We start from the raw sequence: 13,009 nt of genomic DNA, 5'->3' as shown, positions 1-13,009 counted from the left end.
TCAGATCCAAGGTGACCCAGGACTGGCTTTCTACTGGTCCTTCACATGAGGTCAGCGTCACTGTGGTTACAGCCCAGGGTTATGATGTTGGCCAGAAGTGGCCCACACAACAGAAATATGGAGACAGGGTCATAGGGAGACTCTGCCTCCTGTTGTCTCTTTATCTGAAGGACTTCTGGGGTCTCTACTGTGGTCATCCATCCACTGATGGGAGGAAGTGGCCTGATCCCAGCCTCTTATGGTTCTGTAGCCTGCTGCCCTTGGCACTGCTCTCCCAGTGCTAGTGGGTGGGGTAGACAGTCTTTGCAGCCTAGGGTAGCAGAATGTCAGTCCCCACCAGGCCGTGACTGGTCACGATTTTAGACCCATGAGTTTCCTGTTGGGGAAGGGCCTTTATGTTCCTGGGTTTTGATTTGGTGTGACCTTTGAGAATGGGAAAAAAGTAACAGCAAAGGCTGTTTGTCTCTGCACTCTATGGCCAAGAAAACACGGGCTCTAGTGTCTGTGTTTGTGTGTTTGGGGTGGCGGCCCCTGCTCTTTCTATACACCTTTGGACACTGATACCAAAGCACCCTCATTTTTTCTGTATCTGAAATATTCTCATGTTTAAAATTGTCATTTTCACTCACCCCATCACAACCATTGAGGTTCATCTGTTCTTTTCTGTGGTTGGATTGAAAGACTGCTAAGGGGTGGGAGAAAAAACGGGGTCTGGAAGGTGCAAAAGGTAATTGTTGGGATCTCTGCGGGATTGGAAGGGCACTTTGAGAGCTCTTCCTTGGGACCATGTTGCATATTTAATCACAACCAAGGCTACTATTAAAGCAGCACTTATCTATAGACTACACACATACACTTCTCCCATCTCTCCTACAGATGGACTGAAAATTGCCCATTTGGGGAATGACACCTAAAACATGGTGGAGGTCACATGTGGAACCTGATGTTTAAGGCAGGATTGCTTTGTCAGAGCCCCAGGGCAAACTAGTAAATGTTCAACTTAAAAAAAAAAAAAAAGTAGCTAAATTTGTGTGCAGCCCAGCCCCTTCTGTGATCCCAAACTTGACCCCAGCTTGGGTTCGTTGGGACTGGGTTTGGTGAGGCTTGGGGCTGGGAGTCATGTGTCTATTCTACGCATTACTGGATAATAAGTAGCCAGGTTTTTACATCCTAGCCGGCCAGCTGAACCCAATCTGTTGGGTCCAACCGGTGCCATTAAAATATACTGCTTTGGGAACTCTTCTCAATACCCTGTAATGACCTATATGGGAAAAGAATCTAAAAAAGAGTAGATATATGTGTAACTGATACACTTCGCCGTACAGCAGAAACTAACGCAACGTTGTAAGTCAACTATAATAAAAATTTAAAAAAATATCCTGCTTTGTAACATATTTTCCCTCTGGGTTTCTTTGTCCAGGATCATCCCAAAGAAGGGGAGAGTTAGGGACAGATGGGCTGTGGGCTCTCTGAGAGGCTGGGGGGTCTCCATTGGGGCCAGTGAGAATGGGGCACAGCGGTCCACCTCTGGGGCACTCACGGGCTCCCTGAATCCCCTCTGTGGCTGAGATATTAACGAGGGCAGGTGGCCACAGGGAGTGTGGCCGGGGCTGAGGAATCTGCTCAGCTTTTGTCCACAGAGGTCAGCCCTTTGACAGAGAAGGAGGAGAGTTCTGTCCTCTGGCAGCAGGGATGCCTGTGAACCGGCTTGCACCCCCAGAAATCTCAGGATCAAGGATGGAGGCCCAGCCACAGAACTCTCTTCCTTCCACTTTGACTGACTGTCATTCAGAGCAGGCTGATGCAATGATGCTGCAGAGCAAGAAACACGCAAAGCAATTATCTTTTTAGTAGGCCACTGGCCTCCTTTGGGAGAAGAGACCAGAGGGAGAGCTGGGGAGGCAGGCAGCCCGGCCCTCCCCAGAGGCTGCGCGTGCAGTAGCTGCGTGGGTGATTAATAGCTGTGTCACTTTCCACGAATGTTGCTTTAAGCGGCCGTGTTCAAAACTGAGTGGGAACAAAATAAAACAACCCCAAAATAAATGTTTCCTCCAGTCCTTATGAGTTGCTGGAATCCAGAAATAGCTTCTCAAATCTATCATTTTAAATGGCATCGTTCACAGCCCTCTCACATGGGTACTGTGATGCACACACACCACTTTCTCTCTTTAAAGACCATGAAAAATTTGAGCTCAGTGACTTTGGGGCTGTTTTCCGGCCCTGAAATAAAAATTATGTTTACAGAGAAAAATATAGCCTTTACATGGGTTTTTAAAGAAAAATAGTAACCCAGGGGAGGAAAAGGACAGGAAGAATATTGTGTCCATATAGATCATAAACTGGAACAGTAAAAACGTCTGGCAGGCAGTAATTGCTGGCCAGCTGCAGGGATTGTGGTCCTGTGAGTTGTGCTCAGGGCAGTGTGCCAAGATGCTGGCAACCAGAGGACTGGCCTGGACCATCCCAGCCCTCTGTGAAGTCGACTGGGGCCTGAGTGTGTAAATAAGAGGGTGACCTCCTCCGGCCAAGTTCTCTCAGAGCAGAGTCTTGAGGCCGCCTCTCTCTGATGCCTCTGTTGGAACCAGGCTACTGGCTTGGGGATTGATGGTGGCAGTCTTAGGGATGACTCTGGCAGCATCTCTGGTCAGGAGAAGGGTCATTAGCCTTGAGTGTCATATTGATATTTTCCCCTGGAGAAGCCAGAGAGCACATTTCAAGGGTGAGAAGCCCATGAGAACCTCCTGGCTCGGTGCTTGGGAAACTATCAGTGTCTCGGGCCAGAGAAAGGGAGGGAAAGAGTGTGGGTGCTGCCTGCCTTCTGCCCACTCATTTGTTCCTTTCTTGAAAAAAACCCAACCCCAAGCCAGCAGTGGGTGGGCTGTTGGGCATAAGGACAGGGTGGGTTCGTCATCTTAGTTGCTTAGTTGCTCCATCGCTGTCGTAAATGCCCACTGGCTCCCACTCAGTACTCCAGTGTCTGCCAGTTGGGCTTTTATCAGAACATCTATGAACAAGCGAACATTCCAAAGAGATGTGGAGGGATGGGTGCTGGAGGAGTTGGGTGTGTTGCTGCCGGGAGATGGCAGGACACTACATCTGTCACCTTGCTTTCAGTCTCTCCCGCCCACTCACACCTGGCCAGGCTGGGGCACCTGAAGACAGAACAGGCCTACCCTCCGTGAGCTGTGAGTCTTGGCCCCAGGTGCTGTTTTAAAATCCTAGGTTGGAGCTTCCCTGGTGGCACAGTGCTTAAGAATACACCTGCCAATGCAGGGGACGTGGGTTCGAGCCCTTGTCCGGGAAGATCCCACATGCTGCGGAGCAACGAAGCCCGTGCGCCACAACTACTGAGCCTGAGCTCCAGAGCCCGCGAGCCACAGCTCCTGAAGCCCGTGTGCCTAGAGCCCGTGCTGTGCAACAAGAGCAGCCACCACAGTGAGAAGCCTGCGACAAAGAGTAGCCCCTGCTCACCACAACTAGAGAAAGCCCGCACGCAGCAACGAAAACCCAATGCAGCCAAAAATAAATAAATTAAAAAACCCCAAAAAACCATAGGTTGTATTAATTGTTTAGGTATGGTGACAGGAGACGACACATCAGGAGCCCACTGCCACTGAAAACATAGCTTGTTACTTGCAGTTCCCAAGAGATGGAGGGATGCCATGCCATGCAGGGCCACCTGGGGAGGCACCAGGGACAGTCAGAAGTCAGAGGGAGTGAGGACAGGAGCTTTTACTGGGGGAAGGCGTGGGTGAGGCAGGATAAGCACGCCAAGCAGGTTCAGGATTTTTTTGGTTTAGGCTAGTTTGAATGAGTTCAGCAGGTTTGGGGGCCCTGGGGGCTGTCCTAGTGGTCTGGCTAGGGGGAGATTAGGGCAGGGGAACAGTGGCCCAGAGTGAAAGAGCCCCTGAAGGAGGTGGTAGGGATGCGGGCTCTGGATTGGCTAGTTGGCAATGAAAGATGTAATCCTTTGCTCCCTCAAGGAATTGGCGTGTCTTGGGAGGGGCAGTCCCTCCAGGGTCAGCAAGAGCCCAGATGGCAACGCATCAAAACATGTGGTTAATACAGGTGCACACAGCGCCAGCATGAAAGGGAAAAGTGCTCCCATGTGGGAGGAGTAACAGATGAAATGCTCGGGGCAGTCTGGGCAGAAGCAGCTGCCTGCTTTGATGGCTTCAGTTTGGTGTTTGAAGGGGTGAGTCCAGAGAGGGGAGGACGTCTCAGTGGGAGGAGAGGGCTGAGCCACCAAAAATAGGACGTGTGGTAGTTAGGGGTGAGGTTGGCTGCAGGCAGAGAGTCTGCCTGGACAGAGGCCCAGTATGGGAAGGCGTCTGCGGGGCTTAGCAGGAAACAGTTGGGACCCTCAAGTAAGGCCAAAGCAGGTCTTGAATGCCAAGCTGAGGCATTTGGATTTTATTCTGTATGAGCTGCCAGGGCTGTTTTGCCCTTAGGAGTTCTCCTAATGAATTCCTAGACTCCTACAGAATGACTCCGCTTGGCTGTGTATCGTAATCACAGAACTTAATTAACAAATTAGGATGCTGATGTAAATTTATTCTGGATGAAAACCAGAAATCCACCGTGGCAGGGCTTGAAAATGCAGTGCCTCCCAGGCTTGCAGGTAACGTCGGCGGGTGGAGAGGGCTCTGGGGATCGTGGGGGGCGGCCATGCCCCCAGTGGAGGGGTTGACGGCCTCAGACCTCCAGGGAATCCCATCATGGGAATGGGGTCCAGCGTTGCCAGATCTTCTTTGTTTTCAAGAAAGCCTGGAAATGCAGATCCTTGTTGTGAAGTCACTTGGTCGCTTGGCAATGCATTAGCTAAACTCCGTCCTCCCTATCAGCACAGGGAAAGGCACTGAGAGGCCAGCTGTGTGAACCCTCGGTGGCCTCTTTCTGCTCTCCTGTCACCCCAATTGAATCGTGAGGCTCAGAGAGGAAATGGGGTGATTTCAAGGTGTTCCTCCATTGGGGAACTGAGGCACGGCAGGTCAGGGGTCAGATCTGGCATCCAAAGACCTTCTGTGAGGTCGGAGTGAACCACTCTGTGGTGCTTCATTGGTATTTCCTCGTTGCCAAAACTCATTAATTCTTTCATTCATTCAGTGAATATCGAGCGCCTGCTGAGTGCCGGCCAAGAGCAGCACTACACACACAAAATCAGAAAACGTGATGGGATACTGTCTCAAAGTATATTCTCATCATTATTTTTCAGCAAAACAAAACCTAAAAGGCGCTGTGATCGGTCCCTTATTTTGCTGTTGCCATGAGGGTGATGCTTCCTGCAATGATGCTCTGGCACCAAAGGAGGAAATACTGGTGACCGACAGGGTGGGATGAGGGGGTGATGGGAAGGAGGGATGCGCGAGGCTCTCCCTGCCCACGCCACCTGGGCTGCTTCCGTCCGTGTCCTGGGCTGTGAGCTTCAGGCTGTGAGCTCCGTGGCCAGGCCTGAGCCTTCTTGACCTTGGGAGATGCCTTGCGCCTCGGGTGATGCTGGCACCGAGCAGGCCTGCAGATGTCCCCCAGGGGAGTGAATCACATGTGGCAATAGCTGGTTTCGGTGGAGAAGAGTTTAGCCACAACGACCATAGGAAAAGTTCCAGTAGAAACACAGCATTTCAAAATGCAAGTTAAGAGAGTGGGTACAAATGGAGTTTGTAGAATGACCCGACATTATGGTGACACCATTATTGGGTCTGTGACTGTTTTATTGGTTTCACGATGATCTGGAAAAAGCTGGGAGGTTTTCCTACGGACTGTCAGGCTCCTTTGGCACTGTGCCCTGCTGTGGTTGGGATGGACGGAGGGCATGGGCAAAGGCAGGGTGGGGTCATGTTCCTCAGACAACTATCTGTGGGGTGGTTAGATGGCGTCTGGGGAAGCTATGCTCATGGAAAACGAGCCTGCGCTCACAGTGTGCCTGTGTGTGCTTGTTGTTAGGTCTGTCCTCACTGCCTCCCACCCACATGAGATGGCCAGGTTGTGAATTCTAGATGCTTTATGAACTAAAAAGATCTTGGTACCCTCCTTTTAATTACAAATAGGAAGAACATTAAAGCATGCAATTATGACCCAGAAAGTATCAAACAAAATTTTTAAAAATTTGCTGTTTCCTCTCTCTCGTTGAGTGATTGATGGGCATCCTCATTTCATTGGCGTCTGAAGCACAGGTTCGCCCTGCCTGTTGGATAACCTAGCACGATGGGCACCTGTGTGCGTACGTCTGCATATGTGTGCACGTGTGTGTGTGAAATGTTTCAGAAATTGACGTTAAGATCGGAGCTGTTCACAGAAGGGAGGCTGCCAAGCCCAGGATTGTAGAGCATCAGCCTGCATGGGGCAGGGGGGTGACCTAGACAGGCGGGGCTTGTGCTTTCTGCAGCCGCGGGATTCTGTAAGATTAACCCACGGGTGATGCCTGGGGGCAATCCCACCCCACTTTCCAAGCTGCTCTGAGGAGGACCTCTGTTCACCCCTACGCAGCTGCATCAGAGCGAAAGGCAGTGCTGTCCACAGGGCACGGGGTTTAAGGAAGGATGTGGAGAACACCTTTTGCACGAGGAACTGCAGGGGAGGATTTAGGTGGGCTGAAAATAATGACCCACCTGCAAATCTGACAGAAGCACCGGGGTTGGTGTGGCCTCCTTGTTGAGACTGTCCTTTTGAAATATGTTCTAGGGTATCACTCCTGTCCTAGTAATTATGTCAGGAACTTAGTAAAGCTGAATAATTAATGATCTCAGTGCACTAGGAACTATAAAATGCCACATAAATGTTAAGGAGTAAAAATTACTCTGCGTATTAAATAGATACCCTGCTTTAAAAATATTCCATGGTGGGAAGGTTAATTTCCAGAGCAGCTGAAAAGCTTTTTGTTGGACTATCTTCAGAAACTTTTGCCATCTTAAGTACATTTTAGGAGACTGAGGCATTCTGTATCTGAAGTATTTGAAAGACAAATGGCTGTTTGGGATGATGTTGCCTATTGGATTTTGGTAAAGTTGTGTCTGCTTGATTCTCTCTAGCCAGAGGCAGTTTGGGCCCAAAGCCAAGGAAGAGGTCAAGATTATTGAGCACCAAACACAGATCCTGCGGCTGATGCCTCACCTGGCCACGGCCTTGGCCCTGACCTTCGCCAACAGGTGAGATGCCTCTGGGGGTTTGCCCTCTTGAGGTGAGTTTGCGGCTCTGGCATTAATAGGAGGCAGAAGAGAGAGGCAGGCAGGGGCTTCAGTTCTTTTCTTTTGTAAAAACTTTTTTATTTTTTTAAAATTTACTTTTAACTGTGAACACGAAAGAGTCTGTGGTTAAAATCCAGTGCTCAAAAAAAAAAAAAAAAAAATCCAGTGCTCAGGTCAAACTTGCCATCTGAATCTTGGTAGTCCATATATCCTGATGATGGGGTCCACGAAGAATTTGGGAAGACCCGAACTGACGCTTCTCCAGAGTTTCTAAAAGAAACAGACTCAAACAGTTGAAATTTCTCTACCTGTGAAAACGGTTCTAATTTATACTAATATTTTCAAAAATAGGTCAAGGTGTGTACATATGGTGGCGGGCTATTGAATAAAAGAGCAATAGGGGCTTCCCTGGTGGCGCAGTGCTTGAGAGTCCGCCTGCCGATGCAGGGGACACAGGTTCACGCCCCGGTCCGGGAAGATCCCACATGCCGTGGAGCGGCTAGGCCCGTGAGCCATGGCCGCTGAGCCTGCGCGTCTGGAGCCTGTGCTCCACAACGGGAGAGGCCACAGCAGTGAGAGGGCCGCGTACCGTGACAAAAAAAAGAAAAAGAGCAGTAATAATACTGTAAATTCACACAGAACTTCACATTTTACAGCTGGCTCTTCTTATCTTTGTCTCATAAGCCTAGACATTGCCTGGGCAGTTGTGGGTCATTACCACATGGTAAAGATCAGAAATTAGGAGATTTGCCTAAGATCACAGGGTCCAGGAGTGGGTGGACTGGGAATGTAACTCCAGACTTTGGACCGTTATCTGTGTTCTTTCCTCCCTGTGCAATCCTGCTTCTTGTGGGAACTACGAGAATTAATTTCTGAATAACTTAGAACTGGCGTGTGTGTGAAACTGACCGCGCCAATGGGTAAGCTGGTGCCAGGGTTTATGAAAAGAAGGTGATTGGAGAGATGCTGCCTCTAGTGTGCTGCTGGCTTGTGGGGCTGCTCGGTGCTGCTGGCCTGGCTGGGAGGAGCTTGGGCGGGCGCCCCTCTGCCCTTATGCGCTCAACACTGGGATACCGGGGTGTGTGAACGGTGAATCCTGCAGACTGAGCTTCGGTAGCAGCACTAAGATTGATCCAAGCCACCTGGAAGAAAATGTAAATCACTCACATCTAACACCTTCCTTAAAATATTCTTGAATGTCTTTTGAGGTTGAATTTGCATATTGTAAAATGCACAGATTTTATTGCTCAGTGAGTTTTGACAAACATATACACTGGTGTGATGAACACTTAAACCGAATCTAAAACATTTCCATCACTCCACAAGGTTCCCTCGTGCCCCTCTGCAAGTTGCCCCACTCACCACCACAGCAGAGACGACCACCTTTCTGATTTCTATCCCGATAGCCTTTTCTGCCTGTTGTTGACCTTCATATAAATGGAATCATACAGTGTGTCTTTGTGGGTGTGTCCAGCTTATTTCGTTCAGTGGAATGTCTTGATGTTCCTCAATGCTGTTGAGAGTTTAATTCTTATTGCTGAGTAGTAACATTCAGAGAATAAACCACATTTTTTTTTTTATCCATTTCTGTCACTGATGAACATTCAGGTTGTTTCCAGGCTTTTAGCTACTATGAATAAGCCACAGTGAATATTCTAACACAAGTTTTTCATTTTTCTTAGGGTAAGTGCTTAGAGAGGACTTGCTGGGTGTTGGGTATGTGTATGTCTAACTTCATAAGAAACTACCTGTTTTTCAGGGAGGTAGGACCATTCTACACTCTCTTGGGCAATATATGGGAGTTCCAATTGCTCTGCATCCTTGCCAGCCATTGTTATGATCAGGTTTTGTCTTGCTTTGTTTTAATTTTAGTTTATTTTGGTCTTTCTAATAGTTCAATTTTATTACCCTAATAACTAATGACATTGAGTGAGTATCTTTTCATGTACTTATTTGCCATCTGTATATTTTCCTCACCCATTTTTTAAAAGTTATTTTTATTTATTTATTTATTGGCTGTGTTGTGTCTTTGTTGCTGTGCGCGGGCTTTCTCTAGTTTCGGCGAGCAGGGGCTACTCTTCGTTGCGGTGCACAGGCTTCTCATTGTGGTGGCTTCTCTTGTTGTGGAGCACAGGCCCTAGGTGCACGGGCTTCAGTATTTGTGGTGTGCAGCCTCAGTAGTTGTGGCTCGCGGGCTCTAGAGCACAGGCTCAGTAGTTGTGGTGCACAGGCTTAGTTGCTCTGCAGCATGTGGGATCTTCCCGGACCAGGGCTCAAACCCGTGTCCCCTGCACTGGCAGGCGGATTCTTAACCACTGTGCCACCAGGGAACTCCCACACCCATTTTTAAATTGGGGTATTTATTTTCTTATTGTTGAGTGTCAGAGTTCTTTTTATATTCTGGATAGATTCTTTGGCATCATATATGTGATTTGCAACTATTTTCTCCCAGTCTGTCGCTTTGGCTTTTATTCTCTTAAAAGTGTCTTGATCAGAGCAATAGTTTTTAATTCTGATTTGATATGATAGCTTTAAATTTTGATTTGTCTTGAAATTGGATAATGTGAGTTCTTTTTCAGAATTGTTTTGACTCTTCTCATTCCTTTTTGCCTGTCCTTAAACGTGTTAGAATCATCTTGTAAATATCTACAGGAAAGATGGCTGGCATTTTGCTTGGGATTGTGTTGAACCTATAGATCAAATTGGGGAGAATTGACTTCTTAATGTTGAGACTTCCAATTCATGAACACCATGTATCTTTCCATTTTTAAAGGTCTTCTTAGATTTCTAGCTCCAGTGTTTTGTAATTTTCAGCACACAGCTTCTGCACATATTTTGTTATATTTATACCTAAGCATTTTACTTTTCTTTGGTGAAATTGTTTATTTCTAGTATATGGGAATAGGATTTACTTTAGTATGTTGATCTACAATCTTGTTTGTAGATTTTAATACATATAGGATTCTTCAGATTACCTGTTTCTTCTTGAATGGATTTTTATTTACTTCATCTAATTTGTCAAACTTATGGCAATAGTGTTGGTTGTGGTATTCCTTTATCATCCTTTTAATGTCTGTGGAATCAGTAGTGATTTCGTCTCTTTCATTCCTGATATTTTGTTCTCTCTCTCCCTCATCAGTTTGTATAGGTTTATCAATTACATTGCTTTTTCAAAAAACAGATTTGATACAATTGATTTTCTCTACCGTTTTTCTGCTTTTAATTTTCTTGATATCTCCTCCAATGTTTGTTATTTCTTTCCTTCCACTTGCTTTGCTTTAATTTCTTCTCACTCTCCCTTAAGGTGAGAGGTTAGGTTACTGCTTTGAGACCTTTCTTCTTGCCTAATCATTTAGTACTAAAATTTCTCTCTAAACATTACTCTAGCTGCATCCCTCTGCTTTTGATACGTTGTATTTTCATTCAGTACAAAATAGTTCACAGTTTTCCTTGAGACTTCTGCTTTGACTGCTTTGGTTATTTGGAAGTACTGTCATGGTCCAAGAACATATTACGAAGGATTCTGTTCTTTCAAATTTAAGGCCCAGAACACACACACACACACACACACACACACACACACACACACACATCTAACACATTCCACGTTGCGAAGAATATATTTTCCGCTATAGTTGGGACGATAGTTCTATAAATGCCAATTAGGTTAAGTTGGTTGGTTGTGCTCTGCAGACTATATACATTCTTTCTGATTTTCTGCCTACTTGTTCCATCAATGGCTGAGAGAAAGGGGTTGGCATTTGCAACTATAATTATAAATTTGTCCATTTCTTCTTTGAGTTTTATTAGTTTTTGTCTCAAGGATTTTGACTTCTTTAGATGCATATACATGTAAGGATTATTATATTTTCTTGGACAATGATCCCTTTATCATTATGTAATTTTTCTCTTAATCCCTGAAAATATTCCTTGTCCTGAAGTCTATTTTGTCATATTAATATAGCTACTCCAGGTTCCTTTTCTTTAGTGTTTTCATGGTACGTCTTTTTCATACGTTCATTTTTAACCTGTCTATATTTTTAAAGTGGGTTTCTTTGTAAAACAGAGGATAGTTAGGTCTTGATTTTTTTATCCAACTTGAAAATCTCTGACTTTTAGTGGGTGTGTTTAGACCGATTGTATTTAAAGTGATTGTTGATATGTTTGGATTAAAATCCACATTGATAGCTGATTTTTATTTTTTCCATCTGTTTTTTTTGTTTCTTTTTCCTTTTTTTCTGCCTGCTCTTAGATTAAATGAATATTGTTTATTATTCCATGTTATCTCTTTGATTGACGTTATTTATACTACTTTTGGAAATATTTTCCTTGTTGACCCAGCGTTTACAGTATACATCTTTACTGAATTAGAGTCTGTGTTGAACTATTATACTGCTTCCCCTGTCGTGTATGGACCTAAAACAGTATATTCCAAATTCCTCCCTTCCATCCCTTTTTCTGCTATTGTTGTCACATAATTTACTTTTAAATATGCTGCAAGCACACAATATATTGCTACTGTTTTTCTTTTACATAGTTATGTTTTAGAGCAATTAAAAATCAGTAAAATTGAATTTTATTTTACCTTTATTCAATTGCTCACGCTGTTAATTTACTTGTATAGATCCAAATTTCTAATTGATACCATATTTGTTCTGCCCGAAGAACTTCTAACATTTCTTGTAGAATAGGTCTGCTAGCAGCGAATTCTCCCAATTTTTTTTTTTTTGAGAAAGTCTTTATTTCTCCTTTCTTTAAAAAAGACATTACCAATATGTACAGAGTTCTGGGTTGATAGTTTATTTTTCTTTGAGCTTCTTAATGATCTCACTCTATAGGCTTCTTGATTCCTTGATTCTCATGAGAAAACAGCCATCATTTTTCTGGCTGGTTCCCTATATTCCCCATATATGCCCACTTTAACTGCTTTTGAGATTTTCTCTTTTTCTTTGATGTTCAGAGTTTGATTATGTTGGCCTAGGTGTGGTTTTGTGGTTTCGTGTGTCTGTGCTGTTTGGAGTTTGTGGAGCCTCTGGGATCTGTGGGTTGAAGTTTTTCATCAAATTTGGAAATACTTTGGCCATTATCTCTTTAAATATTTTTTCTGCCCCATTCTTTCTTTCTTTCCTATACAGATGTCAACCTGCTTCATACTGTCCTACATGTCACTGAAGTTATGTTCTTTGTTTTCTTTCTGCTTCAATTTGGATAATGTCCATGGATCTGTCTTCAAGTTCTCTGTTTCTTTCGTACACAATGTCCAATCTACTAAAAAGGGCTGGTTCCTCCCTGGAATTCAGCTCATCAAGGCTCCCTGCAGCATTTGTTCTTTGGGAAAATACAATTTTTATTTTATCCACTTTCCTTCTTACTGCTATTAAGGGAACAAAATCTCTGGTGTCCTTTTATATCTTAACCCTGTGACATTTCTTTTAACCTCAACAATTCCATCTGAAGTTGTCACTAACTCTCTACAAAGTGTCCCTCACCCCATTATACCCCTTTTGCCTTCACCCTTCCAGCCTTGCTTCAACTAAGCCAGATATTTCTTGACACAGAGGCTGGTTTCCAGTGGTTCTCTGATGTGCTTTTTAAAAACTACAGACTCTGTGCACCCACTGCCATGATTCGAATTCACCTGGTCTAGGGAGCATCCCAAGGAATGCAGAGTGTGTGTACTTAAGCTCTTTGGTGATTCTTATGAGCGGCCAGAGCTGAGAACCACAGGAACTTTTTAGGGAGTTTCCTAGCGTGACCTGGAAATACATTTTGCTAACAGTTAAGAAGCAGCGGTATTAAATTATCATGAACATGTATACTGGATC

General features: G+C 45.1%; 1 protein-coding gene across 1 annotated transcript in view; it reads left to right on the top strand.

The window, feature by feature from the left end:
- The window catches only part of ACOXL (acyl-CoA oxidase like), a 315,604-nt gene that overhangs the window by 153,217 nt on the left and 149,378 nt on the right, over nucleotides 1-13,009 (top strand). The window contains 1 exon segment of the mRNA XM_032653453.1: nucleotides 7,029-7,145. Within this exon segment, the coding sequence (XP_032509344.1) occupies nucleotides 7,029-7,145 (117 nt within the window).

This window comes from Phocoena sinus, chromosome 13, assembly GCF_008692025.1.
Source record: "Phocoena sinus isolate mPhoSin1 chromosome 13, mPhoSin1.pri, whole genome shotgun sequence".
NCBI classification, from domain to species: Eukaryota; Metazoa; Chordata; class Mammalia; order Artiodactyla; family Phocoenidae; genus Phocoena; species Phocoena sinus.
This window is presented reverse-complemented; position numbering and strand designations above follow the sequence as displayed.